The 20,300-nt window shown below is 42.6% G+C and overlaps 1 protein-coding gene across 7 annotated transcripts in view; it reads right to left on the reverse strand.

The window, feature by feature from the left end:
* LOC149125642 (uncharacterized) overlaps positions 1–20,300 on the reverse strand; it is a 57,233-nt gene that overhangs the window by 34,426 nt on the left and 2,507 nt on the right. The window contains exons 2-6 of one of the 7 annotated variants that reach the window (XM_089337113.1): positions 15,806–15,867; positions 15,167–15,313; positions 14,720–14,807; positions 8,735–8,789; positions 3,935–4,127 (exon numbers count right to left, since the gene is read on the reverse strand). In XM_089337113.1, the coding sequence (XP_089193239.1) occupies positions 4,081–4,127; positions 8,735–8,789; positions 14,720–14,807; positions 15,167–15,313; positions 15,806–15,867 (399 nt within the window). In that variant the 3' untranslated portion in view covers positions 3,935–4,080. Of the gene's footprint in view, positions 1–3,577; positions 4,128–8,734; positions 8,790–14,719; positions 14,808–15,166; positions 15,314–15,805; positions 15,868–20,300 lie in introns of those variants that run through there. The other 6 variants (XM_089337117.1, XM_089337115.1, XM_089337114.1 and 3 more) reach the window with 6 other exon arrangements.

A 20,300-nucleotide genomic window follows, 5' to 3' on the forward strand; every position in this document is an offset into this window, starting at 1 on the left:
AGCTCTCAGCTCTCTGCTGTGGCCTGGGAGTGCAGTGGAGGATGGCCCAAGTGCTTAGGCCCCATGGAGACCAGGAGAAGCACCTGGCTCCTGCCAGCACAGTGAACCAACGGCAAAGGAAGACCTTTCTCTCTGTCTCTCTCTCTCACTGTCCACTCTGCCTGTCAAAAAAAAAAAAAAAAAAAAAGATAAACACCTGTTCCAGATCTTCCCAAAGGGAGATTTCCGATGGGCTCCTCCACTGGTAGCCTTTCCAGTCATGACTCATCTTTCCAATTCTTCTCTGTCCTTCTGTCTTGGCCCATAATTGACCTCATTAATATGTTTTCTTGGGTCCTTTAGCCTCTCTGTGTTTCTGCAGAAGCAGTTTTGGAATGTTTACACGGAGAATTAGTTTATAGTCTGGTTCATTCTTTTGTTAACACAATACGATGGAATGAAATCCTTGCTTCCCTTCAACCTTGACACGTCTTGGCAGTAACTGCTACTTACTTAGCTGTGATTTCCATTAGGGGAAGAACCACTCATTCCTCTTTTCATACACAACCTCGCTTTAGACATTCCTCCTGATAAGATGTTGAACTTCTCAATTTTCTTCTTCCCCAGGAGTTAACCCTGTTGCTGAGCAACACCCCCAAACTAGTTGGAGGTGTTACTGTAGAACCCCCAAACTGGGTCCTCAGGCTTGATGTGCAGAAAGCCAATCATTGACATTAGGGTGGAGGAAGAAAGTGGGGATTTATTGCAAAGCGCAGAGTAAGGAGCCAGGCAGCTATTGCTTAATTTATAGGCTCCCCAAGGAGATAGGGGAGAACATTCTTGTAGACTGAAATTGGGGCTGAGAGGTGTGTGAACAGCTCCTGCCCAAGGAGCTGGTTGGTCAGTTGTGCTCATGACCTTCCTTCGATTGGTTAGTGATGCTGTGCTCTTTAGGGAATTTATGATGGCCAGGCGGGCTCCAGTTGGTCTAGGGATTGTATGCAGGTGGCAGTTACATTCTGCTCGGACCTGGAATTCCCAGACACAAATGACCCCAGGACAACACCAGCCATCAAGGTTCTTATCTGTTGGAGAAACAAACGACTGGGAGTCCAGTGATTAGAATCTTGTAGGGCCAGCTGTATCACTCCCTCATGGTAGTGCTTTCCTTTTGATAAAGGGCAGCCAAGGACACCTTGGGCTAAAGGAGACAGGCAAGAGACTGGGTCCAGCTCTTATATTATAGGGGATGAATGTCAACCCCAAATTCTTGTTGAAGCAGAGCCTTTGCTGTTCCCAAAAACATGCCGCCCTTTCCCACCCCTGTGCCTTTGCACGTGCTGCCGCACTGTGTGAATGCCATCCCACACATCTCTATCCAGGCAACATTTGCTTCCAGCCTCCTTCAGGTCTTTTCAGAGTCCTCTAATCTGGGCATTTCCCCCAAGACTATGAAGTGACTTGTTCAGATTCCCCAAAGACAGCAACTAGAATTCAAGATTTATTAAATAAAGGGTTAGTTCTGTGGCTAGAGTGGGGGAAAGAAGAGTCAAGGGTTTGGGGAGGGAATAGAAGATAGGAAGAAAGCTTGGACTTTGAAAGAAGATGCATTTTTTTCTTCATGCATATACCAAAAGTCCCTTTTCAGTTCCGTGACTGTGAATGAGAAACCCTCCCTCAGTTTCAGGTGTCTCATTTGCAAGGTGGAGGTAGCAAGTCCTATTTCTCAGAGCTGTGGGGATAAAGGAAATGATATAGGAGCCTGGCATTGTGATAGTGGGTAAAGCTGCTGCCTGTGATGTCAGAATCCCAAATGGGCACCTGTTCGAGACCTGGATGCTCCACTTCCAATCCAGTTCTCTGCTTGGAATAGCCCAACAATTTGGGCCCCTGCAGCCACACGGGAGATCTGGAAGAAGCTTCTAACTCCTGGCTCCAGCCCATCCCAGCCCCAGCTACTGTGGCCATTTGGGGAGTAAACCAGCGGATAGGAAGATCTGTTTCTCTCTGTCTCTTCCTCTCTCCATGTAACTCTGATTTTCAAATAAATATTTTTTTAAAAATGAGATGATATATGATTTAGTACTTGGCATACAACATAATATCTCCATAAGTGTCAATTCATATGCATTTAATTCTACATGGAAATAGAAGCAAAGAATTGGTCCAGATTTCCTACCACTCTATAGAAACTCAGGTTAATTTCAAGTGATGGGAGATTGGAAACAATGCAGATTAGCACATGGGAGAATGAGAATACACAAGATGTAGATCATGGAGGAGTCCCAGGGAATGGCACAGCAGATAGTACCCACAATGCATAGCAGGGTTTCAGGAAAACTGAATTCAGGACAGCAGGTGATTAATTAGATCATAGGAACTAGTTAGAAATGGAAAGAACAGGGATTAGAAAAGTTCAATATGTGTCCCTTGACCTTGTCCTTGTGACTTCCTTTGGACAATGCAATGCAGGTAGCAATGGGATGCTAGCTCCAAGTCTAAGCCTAAGTCACTGCTTCTTCAGCCAAGCTGCAGAATGTGGCACATGTATTCAAGTTAACCTGCATCCTGATGGGAGAGCTGCTCCAATTGATCTGCAAACTCACAAGTGAAAAGTAAATATTCACTATGCATGCCCCTGACATTTTTGTGGTTGTTTATTATGCAGTATTATTACAATGATAGTTGACTCATAAACTTCTCTTCTTATCTGGTAGCTCAGCAGCACAAGGAGCCCAGAATTGCCATGTGATTGATTCAAATTACAGTTCAAGGGAGACATTTTTGTGTCTCTAAATGGATGCATTCTTCTCATGGGAACTGAGATCTCTAAGCCAACTGAGCTCAAAATTTCAGGGTAAGGAGCAAAAAGAGAGAGTTGCTAGATATGAATGAGAAGAAATCTCTTTTCCCTTAATTCTACCCTTGATTCTGAGACTCCTATATCATACCACTGTATAAACAATATCACATACAGTGCATCTGTAGCAGAAAAACCTCATCTTTTCATAGGTGTCTCCCAGTTGTCACCATAATTAAGCCTTCAGTAGGCCATGCCACCATTTTAGCAGGTTAACTACTTCTGGGTGATGGGATAAATGTTAAGGGCATGAAATCTGAAGACAGTCTATGCCACATGACTTTTGTTAGAAAATGCACTTCTGTACCCAAAAGTTATGACAGAAAATAAGGCATTCTGTAAGTCCATAGGTGATCGTACTGGCTTGTGTGTAGGAAAGAAAGGCAAATGAACACCAAGAATATTCCAATGGTGTGATATGGTTTGTCCCCCCAAAACCCTAAATTTTCAATGTAGTAGTATTGGGAGGTATATTCCAGAAGGAGGTTTTTGGGTTGTGGAGACAGAGCCCTAGTGCATAAATTAATGCTGTCTAGCCAGAGGGAATGGATTCTCAGGACTGAAGGGGTTCTCTCTCTGTGGGACCCCAAGAGAGGTTTGCTATAAAGCATGTTTGTTTGGCTTCCTTCAGTTTCCCATGCTTCTCTTCCACATGTGCTTGCAGTTCCAAACTACAGCTTAACCCACTACACCACAACACTCATCCCCAAGTATACCTCTCTGTAAAACAACAACAACAAAACTTGTATATTTATTTGAAAAGCAGAGTCACAGAGAGAAATGGAGAGACAGAAGGAGAGAGCGGTCTTCCATCTGCTGATTCATTCCGTAAATGGCTACGACAGCTGAGTCTTGTCCAGGGCAAAGTCAGGAACCCAGAACACCAGCAGGGTCTCCCACATGTGTGGCAGGGGCCCACACACTTGGGCCTTCCTCCACCACTTTCCCAGGTGCATTAGCAGGGAACTGGATGGGAAATGCATTCATATGGGCAGTCAGCTTTGTAAGCAGGGGCTTAATCCGTTGCTCCATGATGCCAGGCCCCAAATGTACCTCTTTTAAATTACCTAGTCTCAGGTATGATTATAGCAACAGAAAATGGACCAAGACAGAAACTGTTTCTGTTCCAAGGAGGACAAATTCTTTCCATGATGGATGCATCCATCACTATGAACCTGCCACCGAGGGGCAGGACTGTTCCTTTGCAGGAATGTTTCTGTGTAGACTCAATGTGGATGGGTTTAACAGCAGGTTAGATTCTGAGCAGTCAGTAGCCAGGTCAGCACAGCTGAAAGGAATGAATTAGGAACAACACAAATGATAAATATACAGATAATATAATAGATTCTTCTTTTCCTTTTCAGTTCTTCAAAACATACTTGTTGGTTGAAAGCAAAATTTATAATGTTGTCCAGCAGAGTATGTAGATGTAAACCATATAACATAAGGGGGGAAGGTTAAGAGGCTGTGTTTATTGGTTTGTAGGTTTCTACATTCCTTTTGAAATAGTAAATTATTGATTTTAAGTGGATTGTGAAAAGTTAATGATGTATATTATTTCCCCAGACTAATTAAAAAAAAAAGCTAGGGGCAGGTGTTTGGATTAGTGTTAAAATGTGACTTGGTACGCCCACCTCCCATACCCGAGTCCACTCCCACTATTACAGTCTAGGAACCAGCAGGTGATGGCTCAAGAAGTGGAGTCCCTACCACCTGCATGAGAAACTTGGATTGAGTTCTTAGCTCCTGGTTTCAGCCTGGCCCTGCCCCAGCGTTTGGAAGGTGAACCAGCAGATGGACTCTCTCTCTGCCTCTTTTTTTTTTTTTTTTTTTTTTAATATGACCATTACAGCCATGGTATTTCTTTTTTTAAAAAAAGACTTATTTTATTTCTTTGAAAGACTAAATGACTGAGAGAAAGGGAGATACAGAGAGAGAAAGAGATCTTGCTGATTCACTCCCCAAATGGCCCCAACAGCCAGAGCTGGTCCAGCCTGAAGGCTGGCACTCCATTTGTCTTCCAAGTGGGTGCAGGGGCCCAAGAAATTGGACAATTTTCTGCTCCTTTCCCAGAAACATTAGCAGGGAGCTGGGTTGGAAGTGGAGCAGCCAGGACTCAAAGTCGTGCTCTGTTATGGGATGCCAATGGTGACTTAACAAACTGTGTCATAATTTTGGTCCCTCTCTGCTTTTTAAGTAAAACAACAACAAACTATACAATGGTATAGGTTCAAAAGCATTGAATGGGCAGATAGGTACAGTGGGAAGAATCACTATGTTCCTAAAGTTGTGTTTATGAAATGCATAAAGTTTGTATTCCTTAAATAAAAGGTTTCTGGAAAAATAAACAAAAAATGTATAAAAACCCAAAAGAAGGGAGAAAATAGGAAATAATAACAAAGGAAACAGAAAACAAACAATAGTGGATCTACCTAAATACAAACATATCAATAATTTAATTAGGGCCGGCGCCGAGGCTCACTAGGCTAATCCTTGGCCTGCGGCGTCCGCACCCCGGTTCTAGTCCCAGTCGGGGCACCAGATTCTGTCCCAGTTGCTCCTCTTCCAGTCCAGCTCTCTGCTGTGGCCCAGGAAGGCAGTGGAGGATGGCCCAAGTGCTTGGGCCCTGCACCCTCATGGGAAACAAGGAGGAAGCACCTGGCTCCCGGCTTCAGATAGGAGCTCGCCTGCCGTAGCGGCCATTTGGGGGGTGAATCAATGGAAGGAAGACTTTTCTCTCTGTCTCTCTCTCACAGTCTGGCTCTGCCTGTCAAATAATAATAATAATAATAATAATAATAATAATTTAATTAAATATAAAGGGATGGTATACTCTAATCAAGTTTACTTGTGGTATCAATTCTTTTTTTTTTTTTTTATCTTTTATTTAATGAATATAAATTTCCAAAGTACGACTCATGGGTTACAATGGCTCCCCCCCCCCATACCATCCCTCCCACCCACAACCCTCCCCTTTCCCACTCCCTCTCCCCTTCCATTCACATCAAGATTCATTTTCGATTATCTTAATATACAGAAGATCAGCTTAGTGGTATCAATTCTTTTCTTTCTGAAGAACTTTAGCAATTCTTTCAGAGCAAGTCACTGAAAATGAATTACTTTCATTTTCCTTCATCTAAGAATATTTTTATTTCACCTTGTCTCTGAATGATGGCTAAATTCAATGCATAATTCTGAGTTCATATTTCTTTTCTTTCAACACTTGCTACTTCCTTCAACATGTGCTACTTCCTTGTAATCTCCATGGATCTGGTGAGAAATCTGTGGTCATTCAAATCATTGTCTACCTTATAGGCATTTTTCTTGCCTGCTTACATTGATTATAATTTCTGGGCATGGCCTTCTTTATCTCTTTAGGAGTTCACTGAGTTTCTTAAATTGGTGACTTGTGCCAAACTTGAGATGTTTTCAGTCATTTTGTCTTCAAATTTTCTTTCAGCTCTGTACTGTATCCTTGTATGATTCTGATAATTTAGAAACCTTTTGTTATTAACCCATGATTCCTAGTGTTCCTGCGTTGCCAGCATTCCCATCTGAGCTGCTTGGGTTCCAATCCAGCTCCCTCCAAATGTGCCTGGAAAGGAGCAGAAGATGACCCAAGTTCCTGGGCCCCTGCACCAACCTGGGAGACTGGATAAAGCTCCTGGCTCCTGGTTTTAGGCTTCCCCAGCCCCAGCCATTGTGACCACTTGAGGAGTGAACCAGCAGATGGAAGATCTGTTCCTCTCTCCCTCTTTCTCTCCCTGTAATTCTGCCTTTCAAATAAACAAATAAATCTTTTAAAAAAATTAAAAGAAATTTTTGACTGATACATAGTACTTGTATAATGTTTCTACACATATATTTAGTGTAAACTGATCAAATCAGCTAATTAGCATTTTTATTTCCTTATCTTTTCATTATGTTTGGAGCCTACCAGCCCCTCCCTTCCAGTTTGTTCATATTTGAAAAACCTTTTTTCTCTATTGCTCAGACTGGAAAATTTCTATTGATATATCTTCAGATTCATTGACCCTTCCACCTCTTTTTAAGCCTATCAAATAAAAAATTTTTAAATTTTTTGTACCTATTTGTGGCTGGCGCTATGACTCACTAGGCTAATCCTCCATCTGCGGTGCCTGCACCTCAGGTTCTAGAACCAGTTGGGGCGCTGGTTCTGTCCCGGTTGCTCCTCTTCCAGTCCAGTTCTCTGCTGTGGCCTGGCAAGGCAGTGGAAGATGGCCCAAGTGCTTGGGCCCTGCACCCTCATGGGAGACCAGGAGGAAGCACCTGGCTCCTGGCTTTGGATAGGCGCAGCGCACTGGCTGCAGCTCACCGGCTGTAGCGGCCATTTGAGGGGGTGAACCAACGGAAAAAGGAAGACCTTTCTCTCTTTCTCTCTCTTTCACTGTCTAACTCTGCCTGTCAAAAAAAAATTACCTATTTGACTCTTTATCTCTTCTATTTTTCTGCTGAGATTTTCTATTTTTTCATGTTATATGAGTGTTCGCAATTGTTTGTTAACATTTGTATAATAGCTCTTTTAAATTTTCTTTATTAAAGAATAATTTTTTTGACTTCTTATAGTTTATTTATTTATTTTTATTATTTGGACGGCAGAGCAACAGGGAGAGAGAGAGTTAGACAGATAGATTGAGAAATCTTCCATGTGCTGGTTTATTGCCCAAATGCTTGCGAGAGCAGAGGCTGGGCCAAGCCAGAGCCAGGAGCCCTAAGTCAGGAGCTAGCAACTGGGGGCATCCCAAGCAGTGGCTTAACCCACTGTGCCACAGAGCCTCCACAGTTTTAAACTTCTTGGTGACATAATTCCAACATCTGTGCCATGCTGGCATTGGTGTCTGTTAATTACCTTACCTCAAGATGATTTTTTCCTGTTTTTCTTCTTTTTTACTCAAGTGCTTTTGGATTGTTTCCTGGACATATTGAATATTAAGTTCTGAAACTGTGAGTCTTATTTAAATCGTACAGAGAATGTTGATTTTCATTAGTTTGTTTTAGCAGACAATCAACCTTGTTAGGTTAACACTGAAGGTTTCAGCCCACATTTTGTGGGCTGTGGGTTCTAATGTCAGCTCAGTTTACAAACCTTTGTTGTGCTATTCAGATCTGTCCTATGTGGAAATCATCTGGTGGCCAGTTTGGGGCTGGTGGTTTATTTCTGTTAGTTGGATTTTCAAGAGCTTTGCTCTGTTGCTTATGATGAGATCATTTTGTGCACAACTCAGCATTGAGTCCAGGAGTTCACAGACCTTCTCCCCCAGCCTCTCTGCTCCTTTCCAGTTCTCTGGTGCTCCCCCTTTCCCTCCTCTGGCCATTAAGCTGAGGCTTCAGTTCCCTGGCTCTGCTGCACGGTTCTATAACTGTGCTTGCACACAGGCCACACAGCAGAAGGATGGAGAGGAGATAAAGGCAATGGGAGTTTGATCCACCCGCTGGGGCCCCAGGTCCATCTTTGAGAGAGGTTCTTTTAGAGTGTGGTTGGCTCCTGCCGGCTCCCATTGCAGCCCTGGCCATCATCACCACAGTACTGCGTGGCAGAGAACAGAGAAAAGCAAGAACCCTGGGGGTTCCTGCACTTCCTCTGAGATTGGGAGTTTGTCTCCAGCTCTGCAGTGTTCATCTCCAGGCAGAAAATTGCACTCAGGTCAAAGGATACCGGACACAAAAAAAGATAAACTCACCCCTGGTTTGGTGACCTTTGAACTGGTCTTCTCCAGTCTTCCTGACCCTATTCAATTTTGAGAGTCCTCAGACAGTAGGTACTGCATGCATTTTGTCATTAATTAAGAGCTTTTTTTTTGTAATTAAGAGCTAGGGTGTGTCTTCTACCCAGAACCAGAACACCCCCCAACACCGTATTTTGCCTTTACTTACCATTTATTTTGCATTGCCCTTTTTGTGACTGCATTCTGAGGAGAAGTATCCAGACCTGTGGGTGTTTGGTCAGGTTTCATTAATATATTGGCTCTCTATGGAATTCTCTTGTTTCTGTTTGTCTGTAGTGTGTGGACCAAATATAATCATGATTCATGGATTAAATATGCATTTATTTAATTTACTCATGGGGTAAACAGAGACATAAAACTTCTCATAGCTCCAGGCAGTCTTGACTTCTGCATTGAACTTTGTTAGGAGCTTTGTTCCCTTTTTTATGTGAATAATCTTTGGGCATGTAATTATGAGGCTGCTGACTGGTGTGCACAGTAAAAAGAAAATCAAGCAAAACACAATTTTCAGGTTAATGAACCTCTTCTGCAATTAAAGAAAAACTTTTCCCCCCAATGCAATTTCACAGAGATCCTGGTAGAAATGATGCTCCTTTTGGGTCATTTGAAACTCTTGTGGCAAAATAAGTTTTTTACTTTTTTCTTCCTTCAAAATGTTAGATTGACTACACTAACAAAGGTGATGCTGATGTCTATTTTGAAACATTGCACTGTGAGACAACTGTCTTGAATTATTAGAATATTATTGTAGCAATGCTACCAACATTGTTGCAATATTGAGAAACATGGTTTTTCCACAGCAGCTGCACCTCGAATGAGGTTGAAAAGTGAATTGTACTTTAATAATTATGGCTACAGGGAAGCTTACGTGAGTTTTTTTGTTTTGTTTTGTTTTGTTTTGTTTTGTTTTATTTATCTTTGCTTATTTGTATTTCTAAGTTATCTACAATTGAAAGAAAGCATCACTTCCAACAGACTAAACAACAACAACAAAAACTTTTAAAAATGATGGAATCAGTCCTAAAAGTTTGGAAAACTGGGGTTGGATCCTGCTCAGGTCTGAACAACCATGATTAAATGACTTCTCCCTTCTGAATCATAGCTATTTCTTATGAATTCAGTTAGATCATCTCTGTTCTACTTACTCCAAGGGTTCTCATGACTCAGAATAGGAGATAAAGTAAACAGATGCTGCTGCTGATAAAGTTGAATATCCCTATCCAAAATACTTGGGACCAGAAGTATTTCAGATTATGGATTGCTTTCAAATTTTGGAATATTTGCATATAGATTATGAAATGATCTAAAATGAAATTTATTTATGTTTCAGATACACCTTATGCACATAGCTTGAAGGTAACTCGTATACAACATGTTTAGGGTCCCAGTGTTTTTACTGTGCTGTATCACATGAGGTCATGTTTAGGGTCCCAGTGTTTTTACTGTGCTGTATCACATGAGGTCAGGCATGGAAGTTTCCACTTAAGTTACCATGTTGGTGCTCAGAAAGATTTGGATTTTGGAAGATTGCAGTTTTTGGATTTTCAGATTAGGGATACTCAACCTATACTGAGATTATAGTGATGAAAAAAATAAGGTAAGAGTAGGAAATCTGATCATGATGAGTGACACAAGACCTTTGGGTCATGAGGATGATAGATTACTTAAAATCATGGTACTGAGCATTCCTTTCTTCTGGAAAAATCTTGTTTTGTATCATTCCCTAAAGATCAGAGCTCAGAAACTGGCAATCAGCACTCAGCACTTACATGTGTGTGACTCACCCAGGGCTAGCCTACATAGCGTTTTTAAAAATATGAAACTCACTTCCTTAGCCAAAGGGCTTTAAAAAAAAATGGAACATAGATAAGGATGAGGAGAAGATTCTTTGTGGTTCTCTATTCATTGGACTGGGAAAGTAGTTGTTCCCTTCACTAAGTCTGTGGTCATTCTACCTGGACGGTACACTCACTGGCAGGGCCTGCCTGACCCCAGTAGATGCTGAGTCTGGATCCCCGTTGTAGTTGTATAAGATCGATTTGTCTTTCACAAACTCTACATAAGGTTTTTTTTTTTTTTTCATAAAAATTACTGAGTCATCACAGAATCACTGAGGACACTGTAGTTTCTCACCAATTCTTAATTAAAAAGGCACTTGGGTAACTTGGGTAGGGCCTTGTAGCAAGCTGGTTAAATTGCCACTAGGGAGGCCGGTATACCATTTCAGAGTGCTTGCTCAAGCCCTGGCTACTCTGTTTCTGTTCCAGCTTCCTGCTAATGTACCTAGAAAGGCAGAAGATGATGGTCCAAGTATGTGGGTCCCTGCACCCACATGGAAGACCCAGCTGGAGTTCCAGGTTCCTGGCTTTGGCCTGATCCAGCCCTAGCTCTTGTGGGAGTTAGGGATTAAGTCAGTAGATGGAAGATCTCTTTTTTCCCCCCTCACCTTCCCCTTTCTCTGTCACTCTGCCTTTAAAATAAATAAATAATTCTTTTGGGGGGCTGGTATTGTGGTACAATAGGTTAAGCTACTGCTTGTGATGCTGGCATCCTATATTAAAGTGCCAGTTTGAGTCCCAGCTGCTGTTTTTGATCTAGCCAATGCCCCTGGGAAGGCAGTGGAAGATGGCCCAAGTACAGGTGTTCTTGTCACCTATGTGGGATATGAGGATGGAATTCCTGTCTCCTGGCCTCAGCATGACCCAGTCCTGGGTGTTGTGGCCATTTGGGGAGTGAAGGGGCTAGCACTGTGGCATAGCAGGTAAAGCCACTACCTGGGACTCTGGCATCCCATATGGGCACTGGTTTGTGTTCCAGCTGCTCCACTTCTGATCTAGCTCCCTGCTACTGGCCTGGGAAAGTAGAGATGATGGAACAAGTACTTGGGCCCCTGCCACCCAGCTTGGAGACCTGGATGTAGCTTCTGGCTCCAGGCTTCTGCCTGGCCCAACCCCAGCTGTTGTGGCCATCTAGGGAGTGAATCAGCAGATGGAAAATCTCACTCTCTGTCTTTTCCTCCCCATAACTCTTTCAAACAAAAATAAATTTATTTATTTAAAATAAGTTTTAAATTAATTAAATTTTAAAATAGATTATAATTAATAATAAATTAATTGAATTTTAAAATAAATTTATTTATTTAAAAAAGATTTATTTATTTAAAAGTCAGAGTGACACAGAAAGAGAGAGGTCTTCCATGTGCTGGTTCACTCCCTAGTTGGCCACAAAGACCAGACCTGTGCCAATCTGAAGCCAGGAGCCAGGAGCCTCCTCCAGGTCTCCTACTTGGGTGTAGGGGCCCAACCACACAGGCCATCCTCCACTGCTTTCCCAGGCCATAGCAGAGAGCTGGATTGGAAGTGGTGCAGCTGGGACTCAAACTGATGCCCACATGGGATGCTGAGACTGTAGGCAGCTGCTTTACCCACTACGCCACAGTGCTGGCCCCAAATAAATCTTAAAAAAAAAAACATCATCACTTTCTCCATTTCTATCTCTGTCGCTCTTTAAAATAAATAAATAAATATATACACACACACACATATATATATGGCTGTCTATATCTTTTAAAAAGTCATTTTTTTAAAGAAGCCATTTGTATTTATTTGTTGAATATCATATCAAGGGCTGTATTGAAAAACCAGGCTTTAGTATGTGAAAACATTTCTGACAGTGACTGCCCACCGAAGAACACCTTTCAAGCTGTCCTTGCTTGCTTTTGTTAGGGGTATCTTGGGAAATGTCTTAAGTGTTATCTTAAATGAGTCAATAGAGACCACGATTTTGTTTGATGACCAAATAATTGTTTCTGTTCTTCATCTTGACTTCACCACTAACATGTGAAAGAATTTCATTAACTCTTGCATGAATTATTTAGTAAATATGGTGAGTAGGTTTGCATTTGTGAATAGAAGTTTAGCTTGAAACTGGTGTCCAGGCTTTGAAAGATGGGTAGAGATGTGTAATGCAGGGTCCTATGCACTCAAACCTCCATATAAAGTATAAAGAGATTGTCTTAACTTACTGGTGTGGTTTATCAGTATTTATTCCAAATATACATAAAAGCTAAACTTCTTACTGTATTGACATACTTATCCATAACTCTTTGAAGACATGTAACTTTAGAAACTTTCTGGTTGAGGCAGACACTGTGGCTCACTATGTCAAGCCACTGCTTGGGATACCCACATCACCCACAGGAGTGTCTGCATTGGAGACCTGCCTCTGCTTTCCATCCAGCTTCCTGCTAATACACTTGGGATGAAGCAAATGCTGTTCTAAGTACTTGAGTTCCTGCCACCAGCATGGGAGATCTGGATGAAGCTCTGGGTTCCTGGCTTTAGCCTGGTCCAATCCCAGCCATTGTGAGCATTTGGGGAGTGAACCAGAGGATGGAAGATCTCTCTCTTTCTCTCTCTTTTTTAAAGATTTATTTATTTATTTGGAAGTCAGAGTTATACAGAGAGAGAAGGAGCGGCAGAGAGAGACAGAGTCTTCCGTCTGCTGGTTCACTCCCCATTTGGCTGCAATAGCTAGAGCTGTGCCTATCCGATGCCAGGAGTCAGGAGCTTCCTCCAGTCTCCCACGTGGGTGCAGGGGTCCAAGGGCTTGGGCCATTTTTTACTGCTTTCCCAGGCCATAGCAGAGAGCTGGATCAGAAGTGGAGCAGCCAGGACTCGAACCAGAGTCCATATGGGTTGCCAGCACTGCAGGCAGCAGCTTTACCCACTATGCCACAGGGCCAGCCCCGGAAGATCTCTCTTTTTCAATATCTCATTCACTCACTCTCTGTAATTCTGTGTTTCAAAAAAAAGAAAGAAAAAAATATTTGTATAAAATGGAATTAAAAGATAAATTTATGTAAGAACCTCCTGTTTTGAAAGAACTCTTTGAAATCTTAAAATATATCATTTCTACACTGAATGAACATTTCTGGCCTTGCATATACAATGTCCTACTTTCTTGTGTGTGCCATATTGCATGTATGCACCATAATTTAAAATTGCAACTCAGATAAAATAGATTTTTCTACAGTAAAACCAGAGACATTAATAGTATTATATTCTCTCATGCAAATGAGCTTGGGAAGAAAATAACTGATTTTGCATGATGAAAAGAATCTAGATTCCTTTTGTGCTTCCTGAAATAGTTAATAAATAAGTGACTACTCACCGTTCCCTCAACACATAATTGAATAACTAGAAGATTCTTTTAATCAGCAAAGGAGTTATCAGTTTTGGTTTGTTTTTCCTCTAAACTGGTACTCTACCCTTCTAAAATGTTAGCTATGTAGTTCTCTACCTTCTATCTTCGAGAAAATTGTTTAGTAAAAGCACACAAAAAGCTAAAGATGTGTTTCCTTATCCTTTTTCAGTGTAATTATGGTTTTTCTCAGGAGTTTCTTGCTTATAAGGGAAAATGATGTTCTTTGGTTTTGTTTACAACAAAAAACCATGAGTTTCCAGCAGGAAATGAATGAAGGTTGTTGTTTCTCAATGTTGAAAACATTTTTGTTTTTTTGCTGAAAGTGAGAGATTGAGGGGGATCAGAGAAGTCCTGTTGTTCATCTAATTTTATGTAAGTCCAGATCTGAATTCTTTGGTAATGGACAGAGAAAAGTAAACTTTGAGAAGCCACATGTTCATTTGTTGAATATGTAGAATTAGAGGTCCTATTGAAAACTTAGGATTTGGGATGTGAAAGCATTTCTGGTGATTGTTGAACGAAATGGTTTTCAAGGTGGTCTTATTTGCATCTCTAATCCTTTCTTAAGCTTCCTTAAAATATTTTAGTTTTCTTTGAGATTTTCCATGAATATTAGTTGGGAGTATGACTAAAAACAAAATAGGCAGGGCAAGAAAATAGTCCTCTTATTTTTATTGAGATAATTTATGTACTATAGAATTCATGTGTAAAAGTCAGTAGTTTCTAGAATACTCATATTAACAGCTTGTGCAACAAAAAAAATCACAATCTAATTCCAGAAAGAAACCCTACGCCTTTTAGCTCAGTATTTCCCTCTTCCCCCAGTCCCAAGAAACCACTAATTTTCTCTATGAATTTGCCTGTTCTGGGAAGTTAATTCATATCAGTGGAATTATACAATAATTTTTGTGTCTGGCCTCTTACTTACCACAAGTTTTCCAGCTTGATCTATGTTGATGGTTACTTCTTTGAATTCGCTTAAGAACATCCTCTGAAGCAATGGCAGCACAATTTTGCTATGAAGGAAAAGAAGTACGTATTAACTTGTTCTTGAGCATGAAGATCACACTTCCATTCAACAAATACATATGGAGCACCTACACAGGCTAGGACTGCTCCACAAAGTGAGGGTATGGCATTTGGGGGCCAGGTGTGTCACATAAACTAGTAAATAGGCATCCCAAATAATGTTACATAGTAATAAATGTTATATTTATTTATATGTTAGTTAAATTTTGTCAAGGAAAAATGAAACCAAATGCGTGGATAGGAAGTGTCAGGGCTATTGTTTATTTGTTTGTTTATTTATTTCCAAATCAGAGCTACAGAGAGACAGGGGAGAGAGAGAGAGAGAGAGAGAGAGAGAGAGAGAGACCTTCCATTTGCTGGTTCATTCCCAAAATGGCAGCAATGGCCGGGGGTGGGCCAGGCGGAAGCCAGGAGCCAGGAGCTTTTCTTCTGGGTTTCCAACGTGGGTACTTGGGCCATCTTGTGATGCTTTCCCAGGTGCACCAGCAGGAAGCTAGGTCAGAAGCAGAGCAGCCAGGACTTGAACTGGTGCCTAATAATAGATGTTGGCCATATAGTGCTGGCCCCAAAGCTATTATTTTAGAGAAAGTGATCAAGGAAAGAATGTGTGAGGAGGTAACATTTGAGGTGAGATCCAAATGGAGGGAGGGATTAGTTCTTGAAAAACCACTTCATGCAGAGGGGACAGCAAGTGCAAAGGCCCTGAGGCAGGACTCATTTGGTGTGTTGGTTGACCAGGTGTCAGTGAGAGGAATGAGGAGGTAGAGGTGAGTTAAGGGCAATACTAATAAGTATCTCTACTTCTACACTTGTTGAAAATTTCCCATGACATATTTTTAACAGAAATCAGTTTTAAGATATAGCCTAGCCAAGTGGACATGTAGCACAGCAGTTAAGACTCCACTTTGAACACCCATATCCCCATCAAGTCCCTAAGTTTCAGTCCAAGATATACTTCCAATTCCAGTTTCTTGCGAATGCCTACCTGGGAGGCAACAGATGATGGTAACTCCTCATGTCATTAGCTCCCAGTTGCTTCTCAAATACCTGCAAGAGGCAGGGCTGGATCAGGCTCAAGCCAGGAGCCAGGAACTCCATCCAGGTCTCCTAAATGGATGGCAGTGGAAGGGATCCAAGTTCTTAAGCCATTGTCTGCTGCCTCCCAGGCTGCTCATTAGCAGGAAGCTGGCTTAGAAGCAGAGGTGGGACTTGATTCAAGCCACTCAGAAATGTGATGCACGTGTCCCAAGCTGAGGCTGAACCTGCTCTGCCATAATGCCAACCCGTTTCTTTTTTTTAAAACAAGATGTTTGCTCAGATCAGCCTCTAAATAAAGTTTACACATTACAATTGGTTAATACATGAAGAAAGTAGGTCCTCTGTCCTGTAGTTTCCCATGGTATTTTTAAAAATGATTTATTTATTTTATTTGAAAGGTAGAATGAGAGAGAGAGAGAGAGGCTGAGAGAGAGAGATTGAAAGAATTATCTTCCAGCCAAAGTCAGGAGCCTGGAACTCTGTCCAGGACTCCCACACGGGAAGCAGGGGCCCAAGCACTTGGGCCATCTTTTGCTGCCTTCCCATGCACATTAGCAGGGAGCTGGATTAGAAGCAGAGCTGTCAGGGCTCAAATTGGTACTCTGGTATGGGATGCTAGGATGCTGGCATTTCACCACAACACCGGCCCCCACAGACTGGATTTTGCTGATATTTGCTGTTATTTAACACACCTCTCTGTTCTCTGTAATCCCAGGAAATTGGTGACCAGATTTTGACGTGGGTTTCATTTTGGTAAGAAAACAAAAATGGATAAAAATCATAGTGATGTCCCTTGCACAGAGGCCATAGGTCAGGTGACTTATTAATGTTCCTTTGTGATGTTAACAGCTACTAGTGATTTTTGTCTAGATTGCTTCACTAGGGTGCAAAGTGGCAGCATTCTATCCGTTCTTCATGATTAAGGTTGACAACATGGAAACAAAGCCGCTTTCCTTTATCAACTGTTTGGTTGTACTGAGGCCCATGTCACTTAGGAAAGCCAAGCTGAGCTTTCTCCCTCCTGTCTCTTCACTTGAAATTTTTTACTTATTTATTTGGGTGGGGAAGGAGCTTTCCCTTTCCCGTCCACTGGCTCACTCCCCAGAAGTCCTCAAGGACTTGCTGGGCAGCTTCCCATGTGGATGGCAGAAACCCATGGACTTGAACCACCCAGGCTACTTAGTAGGGTCTGCATGAGCAAGAAGCTAGAGTCAGGAGCCAAGCTGGAACTGAACGCAGACATTGTGAAGGGGGATGCAAGTGTCTTAAGTGCTAAACGTCACTTCCGGATCTGTTCACTCTTGGGAGGGCTTTGTCTGAGAACTCCTGTGGTTGTAAGGGATACATGGATCGTGCCTTTAACGCATTTCACTGTAGATCATCCTACTTCCAGATTCAGGCTGAACATGAGTAGATTTACAGCTAAATGGGAATATAGGATTTAGTGCTCACACCCTCGAAAAGGACTGCACTGGGACATTTTCAAACATTCCACAAGCAGCTACCCAGTGTTCAGCTGCATTTCACAAAAGCTTGTAAAATATTAAACTCTTTTCTGAAAGGTAATCAGTTGAATAATTTATAAAGCCAAGGTTCAAGTAAGTGCAAGTCCTGTGCCAGCAAGCGTCCAGTGCCATTCTCTTCAAGGAAATGCCACAGAGGGACACTGGCTTTGCCATTGAATGGATGGATCCATGGGATACAGGAGCTTGAGCGAGTTACTGCACATACACCGACTAGGTAAGAGAATCTGAAATGTCAGCAAATATTCGAAAACATTATACATCTCTAAAACAACAGAAAATAGAAGTCGACTGAGAGAAAGTCTCCTTTTTATTCCTGCGCTTGGAGCCGGGGATGAGGTAAGGAATGCTGCAGACTGCCAGACATTGTTAATTATGAAGCAATCGCTGTGTCAAGAATGTGCCATCTGAGATTCTCTGAGCAGTGGTAATTGATCAGCTTAAGGCTACAGTACTTTTTACCCAAGACCAGAGCTAAACCTGCCATTGCTCCCCTGATAGTATAATGGGGGGAATGAGACAAAAATGCTCTCTAAATTGACTAGAAACCATAACATACCTCGACATCTCCTGTTAGTACTGTTAAACTTAGCCCTCTGCCTCAACCTGCCCCCTTCTCCCAGATTGAGTCAGTTACTGCCCTATCCCTAGCTTGGCTCCCAGCCTTTCTGGAGTCCTTTTATCCTATAGCTGTTAGATTTTTTTTTTTTTTTTTTTTGACAGGCAGAGTGGATAGTGAGAGAGAGAGAGACAGAGACAGAGAGAAAGGTCTTCCTTTGTCGTTGGTTCACCCTCCAATGGCCGTGGCCGGCGCACCCCGCTGATCCGATGGCAGGAGCCAGGTGCTTCTCCTGGTCTCCCATGGGGTGCAGGGCCCAAGCACTTGGGCCATCCTCCACTGCACTCCCTGGCCACAGCAGAGAGCTGGCCTGGAAGAGGGGCAACTGGGACAGAATCCGGTGCCCTGACCGGACTAGAACCTGGTGTGCCGGCGCCACAGGCAGAGGATGAGCCTAGTGAGCCGCGGTGCTGGCGAGCTGTTAGATCTTTTCAGACAGCACTGGTACATGCTTGCCAGTTCAGTGGTCATCAAAATGATTTCCAACTCACAGAGAAACAAGCATAAATGCTGCAATATGTACCCCTATCCCCTAAGTTTCATGGGAACGGGCTGGTTAGAAAGTATGAAAATTGAGATGTCAGGAAATAGAGTACAAATAGTTGAAATACAAAAAAGAGTTTACAAAGGATGGCTATGATTGTATGTTAACGTGGTCTTAATTATATTACGCATAAGATAAGTTCTATGGTCAATCTCATTAGAATTGCATTTTTGGGGGGCTGGTACTATAGCGCAGCAGGTTAAAGCCCAGGTCTGCATCGTCAGCAAAAAAAAATTGCATTTTTACAAACTTTATTGAAGGGTAACACATATACAGAAAAGTAAGATTTACATTTTTAAGGTAATTAAATAGTGTCACACGGCCATGAGTGCTTTATTAGTTTCTGTTGTGACCCAAAACGCAGCTAGAATAGTTAACTCATGTGATGGAAAAAATCTCAGGTTTTTTTTTTTTTTTTTTTTTTTTGACAGGCAGAATTAGACAGTGAGAGAGACAGAGAGAAAGGTCTTCCTTCCGTTGGTTCACCCCTCAAATGGCTGCTGCAGCCTGCGTGCTGCACTGATCCGAAGCCAGGAGCCAGGTGCCTCCCCCTGGTCTCCCATGCAGGTGCAGGGCCCAAGGACCTGGGCCATCCTCCACTGCACTCCCAGGCCACAGCAGAGAGCTGGACTGGAAGAGGAGCAACTGGGACAGAATCTGGCCCCCTGACTGGGACTAGAACCTGGGGTGCTGGCACCACAGGCTGAGGATTAGCCAAGTGAGCCGCGGCGCTGGCCCCCAGGTTTTTTTTTTTTAAGATTTATTTATTGGGGTCAGTGCTGTGACATAGTGGGTAAATCTGCCACCTGCAGGGACAGCATCCCATATGGGTGCTGGTTAGCATCCCTTCTGCTTCACTTTTGATCCAGATCTCTGCTGTGGCCTGGAAAAGCAGTAGAAGATGGCCCAAGACTTGGGCCCCTGCACCCACTTGGGAGACCGGAAGAAGCTCCTGGCTCCTGGTTTCAGATCAGTGCAGCTCTGGCCATTACGGCCAACTGAGAATGAACCAGCAGATGGAAGACCTCTCTCTCTCTCTCTCTCTCTCTCTCTCTCTCTCTCTCTCTTCCTCCCCTTCTCTCTCTGCATAACTCTGCCTTTATTTGAATGGCAGAGTTACAGAGAGACAGAGGCAGTGAGAGAGAGAGTCTTCCATTCGCTGGTTCATTCTCCAGAAGGCCGAAGCCAGGAGCAAGGAGCCAGGAGCTTCTTTCAAGTCTCCCATCTGGGTGTGGGGCGCAAGGACTTGGGCCATCTTCTACTGCTTTCCCAGGCCATAGCAGAGGGCTGGATCAGAAGTGGAGCAGCTGGGACTTGAACAAGTGCCCATATGGGATGCTGGCACTGCAGGTGGCAGCTTTACCTGCTAAGACACAGCGCTGGCCCAAACCCAGTTTTAAAGTTATATTAAGTTCAGTGTGGTGTGTTGTATCAGACCTAGTTCTGAGTAATGACTAGGACAGTGGCCCATGTGTTTTATATAACTGCTGAGCAACTTGACAAGTTAAAGATGAAGTTCAAATGCGACCTTCAAGCCTATGTTTCTATTCACTTTATATATGCGTATATGCAGCTGATGCTGCTCTCAAAAACCATGTGAACTACAAAGAATAAGAAAAATTTGCAGCAGAGTTGGCATGGATTCAATTTCTGAGCCAGAGATTAAAATATGTTTATAGACACTATTATTGGCAACTCTGTTATCAGTCATTTCCTTCGGGAATTATTGTGAGAGGACTTCAAAAAGCTCACAGAA

This window comes from Oryctolagus cuniculus, chromosome 7, assembly GCF_051225735.1.
Source record: "Oryctolagus cuniculus isolate XC-2025 breed Fujian yellow rabbit chromosome 7, ASM5122573v1, whole genome shotgun sequence".
NCBI lineage: Eukaryota > Metazoa > Chordata > Mammalia > Lagomorpha > Leporidae > Oryctolagus > Oryctolagus cuniculus.